The following is an 18,778-nucleotide window of genomic DNA, read 5'->3' as shown; positions in this document are numbered from 1 at the left end:
CTCTACTGCACTAGATTGCTGTAATCCAGATAACTTGGCCACAATTTGATCGACCAATGACTCCTGGTTCTTCTTGATGGACTCCAGGGTGCTTTGACTATTTTGAGCCATCCTGTCTTCCAATTCTTTTTGCAGTCTCGTCATGTTCTCCTCGAGTTTTTCCATTCTGGCCTCCATTTGTCTCTTCTTTGCTCGGGTATTATGTGGATGATGCGTATTTAATGTCTGTAGTGGTAGACTTGGTGTTTTCTTTTTCGCTTTCTGAGACATGTTCTGTTTGTTAATACGAATGTTAAAACATGGAAAATATAGAAATAATCATGAAATATAGAATGCAAAATATGCAATGCATGATGTATGCAGCTTAGAGGCACTGATCCAGAAAAAAGTGTTCATTATTATAAATAATCTTTATTCAGACAAAAATATCTTATCTTGTAAGAGACATAAAAACAATCAAAGGTACACTCGGACTAAATCCTCTAAACCCCGAATAGCTTCTAGTAGAGTGACAAGTCTTCTGCCTTCATCCATCACTGGTTAAATACCTTGTCGAACCACTCCGGCTTCCCTTGCTAGGCCATGAAGATGACGGGCTGACTTCTATACTTGATCTAGGAAGTCTCGGATGACTGCGTCTCTGGCCTTCACCCTTTGTTGTGCTTGCTCCCAACGGAAACGCCACTGCAGACCTCCATCAAAGGGCACTATCTAAAGCTCGGCTGCTTGCTTTTTGAATCCATCTACGATAGCTTCTAACTCACCTATTGTTTTGCCATCTCTCTCATGTTGTTTCTCCAGATCAGCTATCTGGATTCTCAAGCATTGGTTTTGATGTTGACTGTCTGCTAAGCGCCTCTGAGCAATCTTCATCTTTTCCTTCCAGGCTCTCTCATCAGGCCCCTCAAACTTCCTTTTCAAGCTGTGAGCTTCGTCTTTCCAGTACTCAGAGGACACTTTCAACTTGGAGTTATCCTTGACAGCATCTTGATACCCTTTTCTTAAGTCTTCGAGCTCGAAACGGACTCTTTTCTGTTCCTTTTCCAGTTTGTCTGCTTTATCTTTCTGAGAGTTGGCATCCAGCTTCCACTGATAGCGTTCAGCCTCAAGTTCTTTTATCCTCTGCCTCAGCTCATTATTCACAGCTTCAAACTCTGTCTTGGCTATCTCAAGTTCAGAAGGGACAGGCCTGAGATGTTCTTCCATAGTTCGGGTGTCCTCACAGTCTGGCACCGGAATATTGTCATTTTTCCTCAATCTTCGCCATTCCACATAATCCGGGGTAAGCATGTTCTTGGCAGCTACAATATCCATCCGGAATATTTTTCTTCCAAGAATCGCCTGCTTTCTTGATCATCTTCTTATAGCTGTTACCGTGATACCCAAACTCTGATCCAGATAGTCCGCATGTTGCTGGGACAAACTGACGTGCCCCATACTGTCTCAGTGCTAACAATGGAGCATACCCAACTGCACCCCAAAGTCCTAGCAAGGTCATCGTGTCAGAGCCCTCACACCGGAAAAGAACATCACTGAGGAACAACCAGGGGGCTCTCCAGGCAATATCTTGGTCTTGAAGATGAGTGAAGACTTTCATCCACTTCTCTTTTGAAGCGCCTTCATGCCATTTCATGGTGATGAATTCTCTCAAAGGTGAATAGGTAGTGCTAAATCGACGGTAGGCAACCCCGTTGGTCTTCCAGAAGTGGCTATGAATCCATACTTGAAGGAGTTGAACACACCCAATGAATCTTCCTCCACCAACTCTTCTGTAATGATTAAGAGAACGAAAGGTTTCTGCTAAGATGGCTGGTGCTGGGTTGACTTGTTTCGGTAGTTGTTCAAATAGTTCCACCACGGCTGCGTCAATGCACCCCAAAGCCTTCGGAAAAAATAATCAAACCATACAGACCCAGTGCGAAAAGGTCTATAGTCTTCCACTCATCAGGGTGGTTCTTCATTAATTGCCTTATGTGGATCCATTCAACTCCTTCCCCGCTGCCTCTACGCTGAGTCCGATCAATTACCCATTTCTCGTCTACTCCCGCGACTCTGGCCAGTGTACTCTTGAAAGGCTGACTTTTGGTGTGCTTAACGTAGACTCGCCCTAGTTTGATGTTTTCACAGTGTAGTAGTGTAGTGTATTCTTCGATAGTAGGCACCATGTCCTCCCAGTTAAAAGTGAAACAACTGTATCCCGGATTCCAGAATTGGACCATGGCTCTGATCAATGGCTCATCAGTCTTAACATGAAGTAAAAGTGCAATGTCACCGTACCGTTGCCTGAACTTCTGTTTCCGATCATCCTTCCAACTGTCCCAGATATCTCGAAGCTCCTGCACATTGTTCTGTTTTAGGCTGATAGATGCGTAGCTAACCAGCTCTGACACATAGCTTCCTTGAAGGTTGTCTCCCTTTTCTTTCTGAGTCTTCTCGGACCATAGTCGTACATCGGGGTTCTTAGTTTCTTGTATTACAACACCTTTGTCCATTAATTCAGATTATTTTGTGTAATAAACACCTTTTCAGGGATCAGTAACCTCTTGTTATGATGCAAAATGCTATAAAACAAACACCAAGGCAAAAAGGTTAGTAAAATAATAATATAAAAATAAATAAGTAAAATACATGGAAAAAAAAGACAAAAACAACAAGGTTAAAAAAACGTCATAGGTTTCAGAATGTGGTTTCGGGGTAGGCTTAATTTCTCCATAGTCTCCCGAGTTAGGTTCTAAAAAACGGTACCCGAGTTCTCCTTGCTGGTGCCCCCTTGGGCCTGCCAGACCCTTAATCCTAAACCCGTCACAGGCTTGTGTGGACTAAGTTAAACTCGGGAGGATACATTCCCTTATGCCCATACGGAGAATAAATTCACACGAAGGCATAAGGTATATGAATCCCGAAGGCTAATTGTTAGGCCCATACGGTGAATAAATTCACACGAAGGCGTCGCTTTCACCCCCACTTAAATAGGGTTCAGAGCTCGGGTATAGAGCCTTTAGATGAAAAATCTTTAAGGGTTGAAATCATTAAAAAACGGTCAGTACAACTATTTACTCGAAAAAAAAAATCAAAAGTAAGCAATAAGGATCGAAATGTTATCCTAAAATTTAAACTTACCATTTTCGTTAAAAAGACAACTGGAAATTACCTTAGCCTGACTCACTTACCTGTGTCCCCAGCGGAGTCGCCAAGCTGTCGCAACCGTCTTTCGATTGGGCCCCGGAATTGGGCTTCGACTTGAAAAATGTGGATTGGAGTCGCCACCGACCACTTTAAAACGAATTTAGGTGGGTCGGACACCATCTTACCTGATCTGCGTTGTACCAGTGATATGTCGGGTTCGGGAGTCGGTTATGGCCAAGGAAGGATTAGCACCCTTGAACCGCCCTTTCGGTACTACGTAATTTCCAGTTGTCTTTGATTAAGAAAGTTGAAAGTTTAAATTGAAAAGGTAAAATTACGATCCAAAATTACTTACCCTAATTCGATTTGAAAATATCTCTTTTAAAGTAAAAAAGCCATGTTAGATAAAATGGTAAGAAATTAATTAATTAATTAAATTAAAATGAAAAGAAAACAAATTAAGTAAAACGATAAAATGAAGAAAGCAAAGATAAAATAGTAAGTAAAAAAAACAAATAATAGATAAATATATATAAAAAAGAAAAAAAATAAATAAACAAAATAAAAAAATAACAATAACAAAGTACGAATAATATATATACATATAATAAATAAAAAAAAATAAATATATATAAATTAATAAATCAAATGACGAAAAAGAAAAAAAAACATATATACATATAATGGTAAAAAAAAACCAAATAAAGATAATTACAATATATATATATAGCAAAATAAATAATATAAAAATAATACAAGTAATAATACAAGAGTAATAAAAAGAAAGAGAAAGTAAAGAAAATATATAATAATAATGAAATATAAAAAATATACATATATAATATAAATAAGTAGAATAAAAGAAAAATATAATAGTAAAAATAATGATAAATATAATAGTAATAATAAAAATGCAAAGAAAATAAAAATATATATATTGGTAATAACGTATATAAAGAGAGAAAAATTAAAAAAAGTGATAAATTAAAAATAAAATTAGCAAGTATGTATATATATATAAAAAAAGCTAATTAAGGGATTAAAATGAAAGGAATGTAAATTAAGTGGGCAAATGTCAAAAAATATTGAAGATTAAAACCAGAAAAAATAAAAAGTTTTCATTTTTTGCTAGATTTTCGCACTCTCATCCCAAAAATGTAATTTGTTTTTGCGAAATAGCCTCTAGGGAGCGTATATCTGAAATCAAAGTTTCGAAAAAATTCCCTCCGGGTCATCGACTAAAACATTTGTCTTTGGGGTTCTCCAAAGAAAACGCGATTAACAACGTATGCAAGTGAAGAGTAAAGAGAGACAAATGGAAAAAAACTTTCACCTTTATTACTTCGAATCGTTTACAATAGCCTCGAAATCACTTTTTCTTTGCTCGTATTTTTCTGGCGTTCCTTTTGTGTATCTCCCGTGTGTAAATCGTATGATAATCGTTTCTTACAAATGGGGACGATTACATGTATTTATAGTGAAAAAAAACTAGCTATTCTTGGAATCCTATCAACAATAGAATCCTAATGCAACTAGACTCCTTGCTTGGTTGTTGCACGTTTGTTGGTGTAGTTGTTGATTTAAAAGATATGGTGGTGGAAGAGTCCCCTTAGGAGAGAAACTCTTGCTAGTTGTATCTTTTAAGAAAATGGGTGTCTACACATATGTATCTCAGAAATAAAAAAACTATAAACATTATAACAATTTATCAATATAAGATCATAACTTACATACATGTGAAATTCAATGTCATATAGAATAAGATTTTTACATGCCTTATTATGGTTATATAACTTAATACATGCCATCATAATTTAGTGGAAAATTTAGAAAAGTACTCAAGTTACATGAAAGTGTATGTGCTTAACTTGAATTTTCTTAAATTTTTAGTGTAAAATTTGATAAATATTTGGTGTAATACATAAATTTTAATTTATTGTAATTATATACACAATATTTTAATTTTAATTTAATTATATGTAGTAAAAATTAATATAATAATTATACACATGAAACATTATTTTTAGTTAAATTATGTAAAAATAAATATAATTATTTATTTACATACTAAATAAATATAAATAGTTATGTATATAATATATAAATATTTATTTATCTAATAGTGTTATATAAATAATGGTATTAATAATTTATAAATTTAAATCAAATAGAATTTTTATATAGGATTTTTCAAAAATAAATGAAGATGATATAGAAAGTTAAATATTACTTTTGATATTTATCTATCTAAATAATCCCTCCCACGATTTCATTATAGGGTAAATTATGAGTTTAGTACTTGAATTATCAATTTTGGTTCATTTTAATACCTAAACTTTCAATTTTTCAAAACTATACTTACATTTAGTTTTAGTTTCGTTATAAAAGGGCCAAAACTTTAGTTTGAAAAAATTAAAAGTTTAGGTATTAAAACGGATAAAACTAATAATTTAAATAATAAACGCGTAATTTACCCTTCATTATAAAATGACAAAAAGGGGTAAAAGTCTTCCCCCATATATACGGCTACGTTTGGCCATTCTCAGCCAACGATACTTGATCTCGTTACGTGATTCAGAATCCGAAGGACTTGTCTATAAAAGCTCTTCACTCTCCTAGTAGGCTAATACAGCGAAGAAGAAGAAAAATCAACATATACTATGAGGCCTTCACTTTCATTTTCATGCTTTCTTCTCATCGTAGCTCTTGTCCAATTCATTGCCTTTTCTTCCTCGTCTGAGCAGCCATCAGTGCTTTGTCACAGCGATGAGCGTCTTGCTTTGATGCAGTTCAAGGAGAGCTTCATCATCGACAAGCATGCTTGTTCTTCTACTTCGTCTTCTTATCCTAAGGTTGATAGTTGGGATTCACAAGGTGTGGATTGCTGTTCATGGGATGGCGTAGAGTGTGACCAAATGACCGGTGTCGTGATAGGCCTTGACCTCAGCAGTGGTTGCCTTTACGGCTCCATCAATTCCTCCCAACAGTCTCTTTCGCCTCCTTCACCTTCAAAAGCTTAACCTGGCTTTCAATGATTTCAATCACTCTCTGATTCCCTCTGCATTGGGCAATCTTTCCATGCTCACTTATCTTAACCTGTCTAGTTCTGTATTTTCTGGTCAAATACCCTCAGAAATTTCAAAGCTCTATAGGCTATCTTCCCTGGATCTCTCAAATAATCAAGAGTTTAACCCTTTTCGAAGGTTGTTGGAACTCAAAGAGCCAGATTTGAATAATTTGATACAGAATTTAACAAACTTGGAGAAGCTGCATCTCTCGTACGTAGATATGGCTTCTCCGGTTCCCAGTGTGTCGGCCAACTTTTCGAAGCTCACCTCCCTTTATCTCGAGGGTTGTGGACTGCAGGGCATGTTTCCATCAGCCATTTTCCAGCTTCCCAAGCTTGAAACTATTTGGCTGTTACACAATCATGTTCTCACAGGTTACTTGCCAGAGTTCAGTTTCAGCAACAATCTTAAAACGTTGGCGTTGTGGAATACAAGCTTTTTCTGGTGAGTTACCTGCATCAATTGAGAACCTTGATTCCATGGAATTCTTGGGACTCGGTCACTGCAACTTCACAGGGTTAGTGCCATCTACATTGGGTAATCTCACCAATCTCAAGTTCCTGGATCTTGCAACCAATTATTTTAGGGGTGAGTTGCCTTCCACTAATCCCAATACTTATTTATTTAGTTGGAGTAATCTCCACTAATCTCAAGTTTCTGGTTCTTCTTCATTGCAACATCACAGGGTCAGTACCGCCGACGCTGGCTAATCTCACCAAGCTCGATTATTTGGATCTTGGTAGTAATTATTTTACAGGTGAGTTCAGCTACCTGCAGAATAAAATTCTTCTGCCCTTGTGCCCCTGCAGAATAATTAGCTGTTTATCTTAATCTAACAGGTTTTATTCCTCCTGAGCTGACCAACCTGACCCAACTCACTCATTTGGACCTGCAACATAACATGTTACAAGGATCAGTTCCAAGCTCACTCCCACGACTCGAGAAACTTGAATTTTTCGACTGTGACGCCAATAGATTGGGTGGCATACTGGAGATGGATACATTTCTTGAGCTAAAGAATTTGCAAAATTTGTTTCTGTCAAAGAATGATTTCTATTTAGTTTCTAGAAATAATAGCAATGCCACCGGTGCTCAGCTTGTTGATATAGGGTTGCGGTACTGCCATCTAACAGAGTTCCCATATTTCTTGCGCAACCAACACCGCTTGCAGCTTCTTGATCTTTCTTCAAACAACATTAAGGGCCAGATACCCCAATAGATGTCCAAAGTGAGCGTTGAAACTCTCTTTTTTCTAGACCTTTCAAACAACTCTCTCACCGGTTTTGATGAATTCCCAATTGTTCTTCCTTGGTCTAAACTACAATATCTAAAACTTGATTCCAACATTCTCCAAGGTTCACTCCCTGTTCCACCCATGTCTACTCTTTTCTATTCCATCTCAAACAATTCTCTCAGCGGAGAAATCCCACAGCTGTTGTGCAATGTCAGCTCTCTTTCTATTCTTGACGTTTCCCAGAATAACTTGACTGGTAACATCCCATTGTGTCTGAGCAACTTCAGCAAGCACTTGTTAGTATTGAGGGTGCGGTCCAACAACTTGCAGGGTCCTATTCCTAGTGGTTGGACAAGTGGAAAGAGATTAAAAATGATAGATTTGGGAAGAAACAACTTGCAAGGTGGGATTCCAAAATCTCTGATGGCGTGTAGAATGTTGGAATATCTTGATCTTGGAAACAATCAGATTAGGGATGCATTCCCTTCATGGTTGGGGTCACTTCCGCAGTTGAATATTCTTATTTTATCCTCGAATGCACTTTATGGTACCATAGGGGACGCTACGTCGAATCTCATCGTCTTCCCTAAGTTGCGAGTCATCGATCTCTCCCACAACGGATTCAATGGAACCCTGCCATCAGGTTACTTTGAAAGATGGATCACCATGGCAAGTCTAGATGGGAAAAACTCACAAGCTTCTTACATGGTTGAAAATTCAAATATGACGATAAATGACATGCAAGTTCCCAGGACTTATGCCTACTCAATGACAATCACAAACAAAGGCACAGAAATGCAGTACCCAAAGATCATTAAGACTCTTGCAGCCATTGATTTCTCCTGCAACAGATTTGATGGAGAAATTCCAGAATCCATTGGGAATCTCAAAGAGCTTCAGTTGCTCAATTTTTCGAATAACAATCTAGTTGGAGGAATCCCAAAAGCTATAGCGAAGCTCACTAATCTTGAAGTTTTGGACCTTTCAAGGAACAAGCTAGAGGGAAGAATTCCTTTGGAGTTGAGTCCTGGACTCAATTTCCTTGAGTTCCTCAACCTCTCTCATAATCATCTCACAGGGCTTATACCACAGGGATACCAATTTGATACTTTTCAAAGTAGTTCCTTTGAAGGAAATCCAGGGTTGTGTGGAAAACAATTGCTAAAAGAATGTAACACTAATTCTGGAGGATTGCCAACTCCATCTTCAACTAGTTCAGAAGGGTCTGGATCATTGGATTGGATAGCAATATTTCTGGGCTATGGATGTGGATTCCTATTGGGAACAGTGATTGGGAATATTGTAATCAAAAGGAAACATGATTGGTTTACCAAGACTCTCCAAAATTCATGGAAGCAGGCGAATGAGCTGAACTATATTCAAATGCATGCATGTACTGTATAATGAGTGAGGTGGTGATATACAATGATTAATACAAAAATAAAATATTTTAATTATTAACTTATGATTTATTCTTTCTAATTTGTGCGAAGTGTTGTTCACCGTAAATTTCAGGTCTGAGAAAAAAATGAATTGTGTGAAAGAGACGACAAAACTTTAAAGAGAGAGAGGAGGTCCCAGAGGACTTCATTAGGGACGGATGTACTCATAGTCGGGAAGAGCAATTGCTCCTCCCAACTTTGATGGTCTAATTACATTTTAGATCATTGATAATTATAAAATCATTATAATTAAGCTTTTACCCCTCCCAAATTTGATGATCTAATTATATTTTAGGTCACTGATAATTATAAAATCATTATAATTGAGCCCTTATTCCTCCCTATTTTTTTTGGTATAATTATTTTTAGGTCATTGTAACTTTTAAAATTAATGGAGTTAAGCGTTTAACCTAAATTGACGTGATTTAATTACTTTTTAAGACCTTTAAATTTAGTGAAATTAAACCCGTCATAATATATACCCTAGTGTTTGAACATGCTGTCTTAGATGCAATACCATAAAAGTTAGGTTTGAGGCGTTATAGGCCTATGATACTTATTATCTTGGCCCAATATGTGAGTCCATTGAGCCATTCGGGTTGTTTTATATTGGGTTGGGAGAAAGTTATCTAATATATACAATCAGTGGCTTTAAAGTGGAGTTCTTTTTGGAATAATGTTAAAATTAGCCCTTAACATTTATTAAAATATTTATTTTAGTCTATAGTATTTTCTTTGGAATATTTTAACCCTTAACGTTTTATTTTGGAGTAAAAATGCTTGTTTGTGGGTGAAAACTGTTAGTTAACAAACGATTAACGCTTTAAAATAAATGTCTTTTTACTCTAAAAATGAAAAGTTAGGGCCAAAATGTTTCAGAAAATAGGTCTAAATGACTATTTTAATAATTGTTATGGGTTAATTTTGACATTAAATATTCCTTTTACTCTTGTCTTGTTTTGGTCATCCAATTATATTTTCAAAATTTTAACAAGATGGTGACAAAAACTTTCCAAATACAACCAAATAAGATTTGATTTCAAGTCCCATTAGAGAGAAGGGAAGTAATAGAGATTTAAATTAATATATTTAACTGTACTTATCTCATTCTCCTAAAATATAGGATATTCAATTCATATCTAACTATATTGACATATTCTTTAGTTATTAGTTTAGTATAGATATCTTTATGTTGTAACAAACTGATTCTTGTGTAAGCTTATTTATATCTCGTAACATCAATGAAAAGTTTATGTCATTATTCATTCACTCTTACGTTTTTATATGGTATCACGCTGTAGTCGGTCCTCAACCTTTCTCAACACTCTTCCGCCAATCCTACCAACAACATCACCATGGCCACTGAACCTCAGCTTATTTCCATCCCCAACCCAGAAAATCCTACCCAAACTCTTCAACTCATAAACATCGCCTATCCATCCATCATCAAATTAACCTCCTCAAATTATCTTGCCTGGAAACTCCAGATTGAAGCCATTCTCATCGGCTATGACCTCTACAAATACATCGACAACACTCATCCATGTCCTCCTCGCATCATCACCACCAACAATGTTGAAGCTCCCAACCAGGCTTTCCTCCCATGGATTCGAAAAGATAAATTGTTGTTTGGTGCACTTGTCGGTTCTATCTCCTCTTCTCTCGTTCCACTCATCCAACAATCGGCCACCTCCCGCGAAGCATGGTAAATTCTAGCCAACACTTATGCTTGCCCGACTCGTGGTCACATAAAGAAAATCAAGGACCATATCAAGAAAGCCACGAAGGGATCTCAGTCCATCTCGGACTACATGCAGTATATCAGGTGCCGAACTGATCAACTTACTGCACTCGGTAAATCGATGGACCATGAAGACATCATTGAGAAGATCTTGGAGGGTCTCGATGATGACTATCGTCACATTGCAGATATAGTGGAAGGTAGGGACACTCCCATCTCATTTGATGAGCTTCATGAGAAACTCATCAACAGGGAACTGACTATTCAGCAGTCGCAATCTGCTTCCTTCCCGCAACCCGGCACGGCAAATGTTGCCTCGACCAGGTCCAATCGTTCACACCACTTCTCGTCAAACCAGACGCAACCTCCACACTCTACTCCTCGACAACAACATCTCAGCCTCCGCAGGCCACGACTCGCCAGCAAAGGCCATATCTCGGCAAGTGTCAAGGATGTTGCCAACAGGGCCACACTGTTGCTCAGTGTCCCCTCTTTCAGCTAGTACCCGTCCCCTCGCACAGTGCTACTCGCTCCTCGCCCACTGAATCTCAATGGCACCCAAAGGCGCATGTCGCCACAACCTCAGGTGTCGAAACCCCGGCCTGACTTCTCGACAGTGGTGCCTCTCACCATGTCACTGCTGACCTCGGCAACCTCTCGCTTCATGCTCCATACGACGGGCCTGATGATATCGAAACCGGTGATGGCACTAGGTTACACATTTCCAAAACTGGTTCTACTTCTATTAAAACATCCTCTCACACTTTTCAATTACATGATGTTTTATTTGTTCCTGCCATGAAAAGAAACCTGATCTCTATATCTCAATTTTGCAAAACCAATAATACTTCGATTGAGTTCTTACCATCTTTTTTTCGTGTGAAGAATCTACTGATAGGGGCCACATTGCTAGAAGGATAACCTAAAGGTGGTGTGTATGAATTGCCGATTTCGCACCTAACTTCTCGTCCTTCAGTCATCACCAGTACCAAAGTGTCCTATTATGCCTGGCATCATCGTCTTGGTCACCCATCCCAGTCAATCCAACGTCATATCGTCTCTAAGTTTGGTTTACCTTTAGATTCCTCTAGTTCTAAGCAGATCCATTGTAAAGACTGTTTCTGCAATAAAAGTCACAAATTACCTTTTTCTCAGTCATCTATTGTGTCTACATCTCCTCTTCAACATATTTATTCTAATGTGTGGACCTCGCCTATTTATTATGTTGATGGTTACAAATACTATGTCATTTTTATGGATCACTTCACGTACTACATATGGCTTTACCCCCTCAAACGTAAATATGATGTTGCCACTATTTTTCCTCGTTTTAAAGCACTTGTTGAAAACTTCTTCCAAAAGAAAATAGTCACATTATACTCTGACAATGGGGGGGAATATATGGGTCTTGCCAAATCCACTGGTCTTGCCACATATTTATCTATACATGGCATTTCGCACCTCACCTCGCCACCTCACACTCCAGAACATAATGGTTTCTCGGAACGTAGACATCGTCATATTGTTGAAACAAGTCTTTCCCTTCTCTCTCAAGCTTCCTTACCACTAACCTTCTGGTCATATGCCTTCTCCATAGCCGCCTATCTCATAAATCGCCTTCCAACACCCATTCTTCATATGATCTCTCCCTATCATAAACTCTTTGAGTCGCCATCCAACTATTCCAAGCTTTGAGCATTTGGCTATTTGTGCTATCCTTGGCTTCATCCTTACTCTCCCCCACAAACTTGCCAGTCGCTCCACGCCTTGTGTCTTTCTTGGTTATTCCCTCACTCAGAGTGCTTATCTATGTCTTGATCCCAGTACTCAAAAGGTCTACATCTCACGTCATGTTCGATTTGTTGAATCTGAGTTTCTCATGTCTAAAGTTGATCCGCATCTTCCTCATCATGATGACTTGACATGTGACACATGGCTTCCTCGACATGTTATTCTCCCGGCTTCATACACATCATCCGAAGTTAGTTCTAATGGCTCTTTGCCAGTCGACTCCAACACACAAACAGATATGGTAGAACAACAAGACTTGCCTCTACTCCTCTCTCTTCCCTTTCCAGACCCACCTCACACTTCGCCTACTTCTCCAAACACCTTACCACCCCTACTACCCACCCCAATACCTGCACATGCTAGTAGCACGTCTCCATATGTCCCTTTGGCTTTACCCCCACCTATTCTTAATCAAGTCTCAGAAATCCCATCACTCACACCCTTCATCCGCACCTCACCTATCGTTACTCGTTCCCGAAACAATATTCATAAACCAATCACCAAACTCAGCCTCTCGGCCCAACTTGCCTCCGAAATTGAACCCACATGTATAACTCAGGCCTTCAAAGATGGCCGATGGAGATAGGCGATGTCCGAGGAATTTGATGCCTTGGTTCAAAATGGCACTTGGGAAATGGTTCCTCCCAATGATGTGCAAAATATTGTGGGGTGAAAATGTATTTTTCGACTTAAACGTTTACCTGATGGTTCTATTGCTAGGTACAAGGCTCGCTTAGTGGCAAAGGGGTTTCACCAACGGCCCGGAGTGGACTACCATGAGACGTTTAGTCCAGTTGTAAAACCAACCACAGTTCGTGTTATCCTCTCACTTACTGTCAGCCAAGGTTGGGTTCTTCGACAACTCGATGTCAACAATGCCTTTCTCCAAGGCACACTCACTGAAGATGTCTTCATGAACCGGCCTCAAGGTTTTGTTGATGCTGACAATCCACACCATGTCTGCAAATTGCGAAAGGCAATATATGGTCTCAAACAAGCTCCTTGAGCTTGGTACAATGAACTTCGCCAGTTTCTACTTGCATCTCACTTCTTGAACTCAGTTGCCGACACCTCTTTGTTCATTCTAAACGACAAAGGTATAACTATCATGTTACTTGTTTATGTTGACGACATCATCATCACAGGTAACAATACAGCATCAGTCCAGGACTTCATCTCGGTCCTTGCTCGTCGCTTCTCGCTTAAAGACCTCGACACTCTTCACTACTTTCTTGGTGTTGAAGTTGTTCCTCGCCCTCACGGTCTTCTCCTCTCACAACGAAGATACATTTTCGACTTGCTGGCTCGAACAAAGATGTCTGATGCTCGACCAGTCGCCACTCCGCTTTCCACCTCTCCCATCCTTACTCTTCAGTTTGGGAAAACACTTACTAACCCAACTGATTTTTGAGCTGTGGTTGGTGGTCTTCAATATCTCTTACTTACTTGTCCAGACATTGCCTATGTAGTCAACAAACTATCTCAATACATGCATCGTCCGACTACCGAACATTGGAATGCTGTTAAGCGACTTCTTCGATATTTGTGCGGCACCATTGATCATGGCATCATGTTATATCGCCAGTCGCCTCTAGCCCTACATGCTTACTCAGATGCCGACTGGGCTAGTAACAAAGATGACTTCACCTCCACCAGTGCTTATATTGCCTACCTAGGACGCAACCCGATATCCTGGAGTTCGAAGAAGCAACGAACAACAGCTCGATCCTCGACTGAAGCCGAGTATCGATCTATTGCATCAACAGCTGCTGAGGTGAGATGGATAACATCTCTTCTTAGTGAACTTGGATTTACATCCTCAAAACAATCGGTAATCTATTGTAATAATGTGGGTGCAACAAACCTCTTCTCCAATCCGGTCTTCCATTCTCGCATGAAACATGTGGCTCTTGACTTTCACTTCTTTCGCGAACAAGTTCAAGATGGCATCTTACGAGTCACTCATGTCTCTTCAATGGATCAACTTGCCGATGCACTCACCAAACTATTACCCCGCACGCGTTTTCATGCCTTATTGGACAAGATTGGTCTCACCTAAAGGTGCTCCAACTTGCGGGGGCACAATAGAGATTTAAATTAATATATTTAACTGTACTTATCTCATTCTCCTAAAATATAGGATATTCAGTTCATATCTAACTATATTGACCTATTCTTTAGTTATTAGTTTAGTATAGATATCTTTCTGTTGTCACAAACTGATTCTTGTGTAAGCTTATTTATATCTCCTAACATCAATGAAAAGTTTATGCCATTATTCATTCACTCTTACGTTTCTATAGGAAGCACTTACCCAAAACTTATCTCAAACCTTTTATCCGGAGTAATTTTTTAACGAAAGATTACCAAAATAAAAATAAAATGTAATATTAAAATAGAAATTTCGAGCAGTTGACACAATCCTACTTGTTATTCATCTCATGTAAATGCAACGAAATCCATGATTTACCCGGTAACATGTTTATTACATAGTAGTTTTTACGATTTAATAACAGTCGTGTTTAATCGAGTGGGAATTCTCATGTTTTTGGTAACATATATCGAAGTTACTGGGAATAGACAAGTGGGGAACCCACATCATCATCACAGTTCACAAATTCGTAGTTCACAGTAAGATGTCCATCTTTATGCCCTTGAAGATCAGTGTCGATTGGTTTAAAAGCCGTTTCGTAGTCTAACTCCAGCGCTCCGGTGCCGCATGTATCCGTGATCCTCACAATTATCGAGTCATCCGAGCGTGTGTTGGTTACTTTTAAGCACTGGCCACAATTTTTTTCCGCATTAGAGCCATACTTGCCACAATAACCGGTCCATCCATATCTTTTGCGCCACTCAAAGTGTTTACAGCCGTCCAAGGCGTTGCAGGTGGCGTGTGAAGGATAGATCCAATTATTCTCTAAAGGGTTGTAGTCTTCTGAATAATAAGCTAGGACATTAGTCTCACCAAGACCTGCTGGTTTTGGATCACAATCCACAAGCTTATAGTTCACAACAAGGTGCCCTACAACTTCGCCTTGCCCATCTCTGTCTAGCTGATGAAACACTGGCTCGTCCAAATCTAGTCCACTGTTGCTCGGACCAACGATTATCACTGTTGTTTCGTCTCCGGTAGCGGTGTTTGTCACCTACACTGGAACGATAACTCGATGAATATACATATATATTTGAATTGGAGAAACTAAGATGTTGAAAATATTACTTACATTGACGCAAAGGCCACAAGCTTCCTTCCCTACAGGACCATGGGAATCACCGAAGGCGGCCCAATAATATTTGTTGCGCCATTCAATGGGCTCATCGGCATTATATTCGGCGCAGGCGTTATCTCTTTCCCTTCTTTTTTTATTACAAGATTTTTGAACGTATTGTCAACCTCTGATTTTTTTTTCGATCTTTCGCAAACCTCTGACTGGTGTTGATCACGGATCGTATATATTTCTGGTTTCCTATTTACTTTCTTATATCACATATTTATTTTTCTTTTATGTCATGTTTTTCTCTCTATTTTTATGACACGTTTTCAGTGGTTTGATATTTTTTGTTTAATTTTTTAGGGTTAGTTTTAACGTCGCTTCGACTGATTAAGATGGTTCTTATTTGTTATCATGTTGATCTCTCTTGCTTTGGATCCATGGATTGAACTTGGATACACGATTTGCATTCGTAGATAGTTTTCTCACGAGGCTTGATTCTGATTTGCGGTTTTCAGTGTTCTTTCAATAGTTTAATCTCTTATTGTGGTTCGTTTATCGATGCAATCATATTTGTTCCTATCTATCTTTTGTTTAAGTTTTTTTTGATGAGATTTAACTTTTTTTCTTGTATTATCCTTATATAAATCGAATGACTGATTTATTGTGTCAATGGTTGAAGAAAAATATTTTAATTATATATTTAATTTACAGACTTCATTCTAATTTTGAATATTATTTATTTTTAATAAAACTAACATTTCTATTTACATAAAGATTATAATTATCTGTATCATACAGTGATTGATGATTATTGTTTGTTTATTACATATGAATACCATTGTTAGAGATGGACCTATGTGGTTGTCCTGACTCCCAGCCCAGAAAAAGTAGTACAATGGCGTTTTGGTCCCTTAAAATTTAAATTCTAATCAACTAAAATCTTGTCTTGAGTTTTTGGATTTAAATATTAAATTTTTTTTTTGAAGTTAGATAATTTGATATTTCTAATATTTGATATTAACTTCCTTCCTAACTGTTGTACTTCGAATTTTAAAATAGAAAGGCATGATTGCTTTGATTTAATATAAAGGTATTAATTTTCTTACCTCTGAATATATAGTATAAGGACTCAATAGGTTAATAAGGTGTGTCATTTTGCGTGCTGGATAGAGCCCTCGGCAGACCCTGACGTACGTCGGCCTCGACCCTAGGCGTTCTTTGGTGTGCGACGGTCTCGACCCTAGGCGCCCCCTAGTGTGCGGCGACCTCGACCCTAGGCGGTCCTGGATGTGCGTAGGTCGTGCTTGTGGGTGGTTTGGGGCGGGTGTGTCTTGGCCTTGTCTGGCGCTGTGTGCGCCTTTGTCTCGGTGTGGTCCTTGTGGGCCACTTGGGGCGCGTCTGTCGTGCCCCTATGTGAGTCCTAGTGGGTGTTGGTCTTGGTACCACGGTGTGGGTAGCCTGTCTGGTGTTGGTTGCGGCCCCATAGGCAGTTTGATGTGGGCTGACATCGCCCACAAGTTCGCGGCCCGTGACAAATTATTGACAACACACACACCCTGTAGACGTAGTTGGTCGAATCCAGGACCTCTAGAGAGAATAGCATTACCTTTAACCACTGAGACCACTTGATGATTTCTTTGACTTTTATCTTTTCTCTAAGAAAAAAAAAACTCATAAATAAAAAATTGGAGTTGTAAACATGATAAATGCAATTCTTTATATAGGTAATGAAGAGTTACAATTCAGGTAATAATTCGTTTGGCACATGACTGTTAGTATTAGATATGATTTTAATTTGGAATCGGTTTATTAGTGATTCTCATACATCAAACTACTTGGCACATGATTGTTGGTACTATTTTTCAAATAAAATTTATTTTCTCTCACAATAATTACAATAAATTAGAGATTCAATCACCAATGCAATTAATGCATAAGGTATTGTGTCCGAATTTACTATTTTAGAACATACTTTTATACATCTTTTATTTATTTTTCCTAGAAAATAATTGGCATCAGTTGTGGCCACAACTCTTATTAAAATAAATTTTAACCATTATATTTTCATAATTCTTACCTAACTTGAATACAATATCCAGTATCATTAGGTACAAAGGTCACTTTATTGCTTTTACAACTTATTAACCTGTATAATTTAACAATGTTAAATTTATGAAACCATATACTACACTATGGTGGTGTTTGTAATTGGTCTTAGTCTACAAGAAACCAACACACCCACCATGTGCAAAGTATACATTCTTTTATTAAAGATTGTTTAATAAAAACATCATATATATATATATATATATATATACTATTTCTCATTCATTTTTCTTTATTGATGGATTATTTTTTATATAAGAATTAGAGGTCTTGTTAAAAAAATCTCATTCATAACCCTCGAAATACATGCAAGTACATCAAAAGACAGCGGAAGAAGGAAAAATATCTCATTTTTTCACTATTAGTGGATTCTTATTATCATTGTCACATTACTAAGAGGCCTCCAACAATCTACCCTTATAAAAATATCATTATTATAACATCACTAGTATATTGATAAATTGATATCTTGTAAATATTATTTTATAACAAATTTGTTAGCAAATTCATTTCATTGATCATTGCAACTGGATTAAATTTCTCATGTCATTGTGTATGGATATGAATTTGTCAACATCGTTTTTCACCATGGTGGGGAAAAGATCGATACCGATTAGGGGTTTTCTCTTTGAAAATATTTTTCGAAATGTAAGGAGTCGCCACCAATCATTTAAGGTGCGATTGGGACACCGTGAAAACCGGGTGATTTTAATAAAACATTTTATTTTTATCAAAATACCGATTTTTGAGGTCTGCGAATATCCAGAAATCATGTTCGAGAGTCAGTTACGCGTGGGGAAGGATTAGCACCCCCACAAGCGCCCAAAAATTGGTACCTAGTTGATTACCCTATATTTAAAATCAGAAATTTTGAGTTCGATCTTTATTTAATTTTAAAATCATTACAGATGCAAAGTTGAAAAGGGTATTCGTTTATTGAGACCGATAGCATTCGCTCCAAGCGTAAATGTGGGATATCAACTATTGTGTCTAATAATCGAATATTGTCTCGTTTTTAGAAAATCATGATGCGGTATTTGAAAAGGATGTCGACC

The 18,778-nt window shown here is 38.0% G+C and overlaps 2 protein-coding genes across 2 annotated transcripts; both read left to right on the top strand.

Annotated features, from left to right (window-relative positions):
• The first annotated feature begins 5,786 nt into the window (after nucleotides 1–5,786).
• LOC120209001 (receptor-like protein 7) lies at nucleotides 5,787–7,413 on the top strand. The gene is made up of 5 exons (XM_039208097.1): nucleotides 5,787–6,112; nucleotides 6,231–6,426; nucleotides 6,569–6,782; nucleotides 6,880–6,951; nucleotides 7,034–7,413. The coding sequence occupies exons 1-5, from the start codon at nucleotides 5,787–5,789 to the stop codon at nucleotides 7,411–7,413; spliced, it is 1,188 nt and encodes a 395-aa protein (XP_039064028.1).
• On the top strand, nucleotides 6,113–8,853 carry LOC120208991 (receptor-like protein 33). Its single transcript, XM_039208088.1, has 3 exons — nucleotides 6,113–6,782; nucleotides 6,880–6,951; nucleotides 7,034–8,853. The coding sequence occupies exon 3, from the start codon at nucleotides 7,414–7,416 to the stop codon at nucleotides 8,830–8,832; it is 1,419 nt and encodes a 472-aa protein (XP_039064019.1). The 5' UTR covers nucleotides 6,113–6,782; nucleotides 6,880–6,951; nucleotides 7,034–7,413; the 3' UTR covers nucleotides 8,833–8,853.
• Nucleotides 8,854–18,778: the final 9,925 nt, after the last annotated feature.

Source organism: Hibiscus syriacus, unplaced genomic scaffold (assembly GCF_006381635.1).
Source record: "Hibiscus syriacus cultivar Baekdansim isolate YM2019G1 unplaced genomic scaffold, ASM638163v2 tig00017996_pilon, whole genome shotgun sequence".
NCBI lineage: Eukaryota > Viridiplantae > Streptophyta > Magnoliopsida > Malvales > Malvaceae > Hibiscus > Hibiscus syriacus.
The sequence above is the reverse complement of the archived record's forward strand: the minus strand, read 5'-3'. Positions and strand labels throughout refer to the sequence as shown.